Consider the following 3,265-nt stretch of genomic DNA (forward strand, 5'->3'; position numbering starts at 1 on the left):
AAGTTAATTTACTTCCAACCAATACTGATAGAATTAGCACTATTTAAAATCAAGTTTGTAACTAGAGACTCGGATGATGTTTCTATAATTTTACTTAGATACATAATTGAATGAAAAACTTTTTTTTTAATATTATGCTTTTTCTAGATATATTAGAAGCATTATTCATTCTAAGTCTCATAGTACTCAATTGATACCATACAAACTTTTTTAAACATATGCATTACTTTTAGATAAGCATTCACATGCATATTAAAATTTTACATAAAATATAAAAAAACACTCATTATTAAAAAATAGAAAAAAAAAACAAAACAAAATAAAAAAAATCACATGATTTCTTCTTTCTTATTCTATATTTATGTACAATTGGGAAATATGTATGAGAACGAGTAATTATTTTTAAATTATGTTAATTTTGTGTTTTTTTTGTTTTGATTAGTTGTAATAATGAAAGAGTGAAAATTAGTAACTTTCTACTCGTGATAAAGATAAATTCTAAGAAAATGAACAGAAAATAGAATCTAAATATGAATAATTCAAAAAGATAAAATCATATTAAAAGAATATGAGTGTACAACAATATTTAAGTTACTTTAATTCAATCCAATTTTGATAGAACTAGCACTATCTAGAATCAATTCGACAAACAAAGACTCAAACCGTGATTCTGATAATTTTACTTAGATACATAATTGAATGGACATTCTTGTCTTTTCTGATATATACAAATATTTATAGGTATTGAGGATGCAGTCAGAGAGTATAAAGTATGAAAACACATCTTAATAGAGCTACGTCATCTCAAAATTTATCCTAATAGTCATCCAAAAAAAAAAATGTAATAATTCAGTTGATGCCTCATCACTATTGAGTTTTGTCCTGTTGTAATTTCTCAAGCAAGATCTCCTTTTCATCTTGTTCAAGAGAATTGAACATGAAAACAGACTTGTCGCCAATATCATCCTTCACGTAAATGCCAGCAATCAGGTATGAACTTATATTTAAGTACTCAGAGAGTAAATAATGCTAAATATACCTTAATTGGCTGAGTGAACTTCCTTCCCGCAAATATCACGAAAAGCGTCATCCATGAAGCAAGTAGAAATAATTTAGGTCCATCATCCATCAAACCAGACTGCAAATTTTTAACTTTTTAGTTATCTATGTGTAACAAGCAAGGAACAAAAGTATTGAGAAAAAATAAATAACGTGTAATCATTCCCATGTCAAATAGACTAAGGAAAGAAAGAAAGATGCAATGGAATAATCAAGCTTCCACTAAAGCATAATTTATCTAGGATTGATATAAAACTAAAAAAAAAGTTAGTGAATACAATATTTTTTTAATTCATAAAACCATGATCAGTTAAAAAAGAACATGATTATGGACTTAATGTATAATAAATTACTATATAGATGATTAAAAAAAGAATACCAAATGACCGAGAAGAAGAATAGGAATAACAAAAGTGAGTACTCCTGCTTCTAACTTGCCATAGCACAATCCTGTTTAGAGAATACAAAAGTTTAAAAAAGATAAATTTCTTCAAATTAATATTCAATGCAAAAGAACAAATATAGCAAGACCTTCCTTGAAGACCAACCCTGTCATCGCAGCAAAAAGTGGACCAACAAGCCAAACAGCAGATGGGTTTTCCAAAACATACTGTGTCAGACTCTCATGAGCTGGTTGTGCAAAGTTGATGTAAGCAGTAGCTGATCCAATAACGCCAAGCACCCACAATGTTTGCAGGATGCGCTTGATCTCAGAGACATAGATGTGAATCAAAAGTAATGATAAACCCAACCCACCTGAGCCAATAACATAAAAAGCATCCAGGTTCTGCTTGAGTACAGCACTTAGTGATGAGCTATCCGGAAAAAAGGCAGCGGATGCCGCGATCACAAATGATGCCGCAGCTGTCACCAGTCCTGATCTGTACAAAATTACCTGCCATACATGGCATAAGCGAAACACAATGCTTTAAGCTGTAAATTACAATGGAGTTAGCCTAGCTAATCTGCACTGAATTTGAATGGAGAAAGTGTAACACCTCGCGAACATCGGATGATTCAATAGTCCAGGGGCCATAAATACCCTCATAAACAACACTATTGTTATTGCCCAAGGAACCTTGGCGGCTTTCTCCCAAACCTGCACATCTTACTGACTTGGTTCTAATTCTGCTGGCTGATGCTCCATAAGAAGAAATTCGATCACCATATAATAACCTCGATCCACCACTGTCTACTTTGAATCGAGGACTAGGAGGCCGTATTGCTAGTGCCACCGTACTCAAACCTTGCAATGTCATCTTCTGATTTTGTTTGCTGGGAATTTCAAGTTTTCAACTTAGTAACAATGAGTTTTTACTGGTTACAATTAACTCAATTCAAAAAGGAGTGGCACCAATATGAAATTTACAAGCAAATATCCTTTAAAATTAAATTAAACTTAGAAGAGAAAACCAGTAATTGGGTAAATCTAAGTTTGGATATCAAGAAAGAACTCATGAAGGAACCAAGGATTCCAAGGTTTAGGGCTCAGGGTAAAGCCAGTAGCCACTCCCAAATGCTTAATATCAAATGTCAATAAGACAGTTCACATCAAAACACCAAACTACACCAAAACAAATGTTCATATCCAGACACAGTCAATTCAACGAGCAAACTTCCAGCCAACCAAAATTAGACCAAAGGAAATATAGAATTAGAAAAAGCAGCAACATTTGGCCCTTTCAACCTTGTAAGTTTTTAGCTTTGAAGTTAGCATAAACCGAAATATAGTCCTCTTTTTCTGGACAGACCACGATGTAAAACCAAAATATCTTTAAACACAGGAATAATTCATGACATTGAAATTTTATTGCCCACTACTGGTATATATATTCCAACCCAACCAATATAAAACATGCTAACCTTTCAGAGATAACATTGATCAAAGAGAAATATATATTCCACCAAAGCGTAGAAATTGGAAATTACCAGTGAGTCAGTGACGTGGCAGAGGGCGGAAGAGGGAGAGGGAGAGGGGGAGGAAGAGGAAGGCCACGCAACACGGAGGTGAGTGGTTGTGGTTAGCTTCAGTTTTGGGTTTAGCAATATGGAATCTAGCGTAATGAAGGGGAAAAAAGGAAGGAGCTGGCATTATAGGCTCAATCTAGATAATTTTAGAAAACACACTAAAACAAAACTAGCGGCTAGCTTTTTTATTTTATCGTTTTTTATCATAATAATAATATTATTAACAATTTAATTTCAA

At 33.0% G+C, this 3,265-nt stretch overlaps 1 protein-coding gene across 1 annotated transcript; it reads right to left on the reverse strand.

Annotated features, from left to right (window-relative positions):
• Positions 639 to 3,029, reverse strand: LOC107606144 (the record flags this gene model as incomplete). The annotated part of the gene is given in 6 exon segments (XM_016308132.2): positions 639 to 966; positions 1,040 to 1,138; positions 1,439 to 1,509; positions 1,591 to 1,954; positions 2,058 to 2,334; positions 2,989 to 3,029. Coding segments are annotated over 5 exon segments (894 nt in total). The 3' UTR covers positions 639 to 867.

The sequence above is a fragment of the Arachis ipaensis genome, chromosome B07 (genome assembly GCF_000816755.2).
Source record: "Arachis ipaensis cultivar K30076 chromosome B07, Araip1.1, whole genome shotgun sequence".
NCBI lineage: Eukaryota > Viridiplantae > Streptophyta > Magnoliopsida > Fabales > Fabaceae > Arachis > Arachis ipaensis.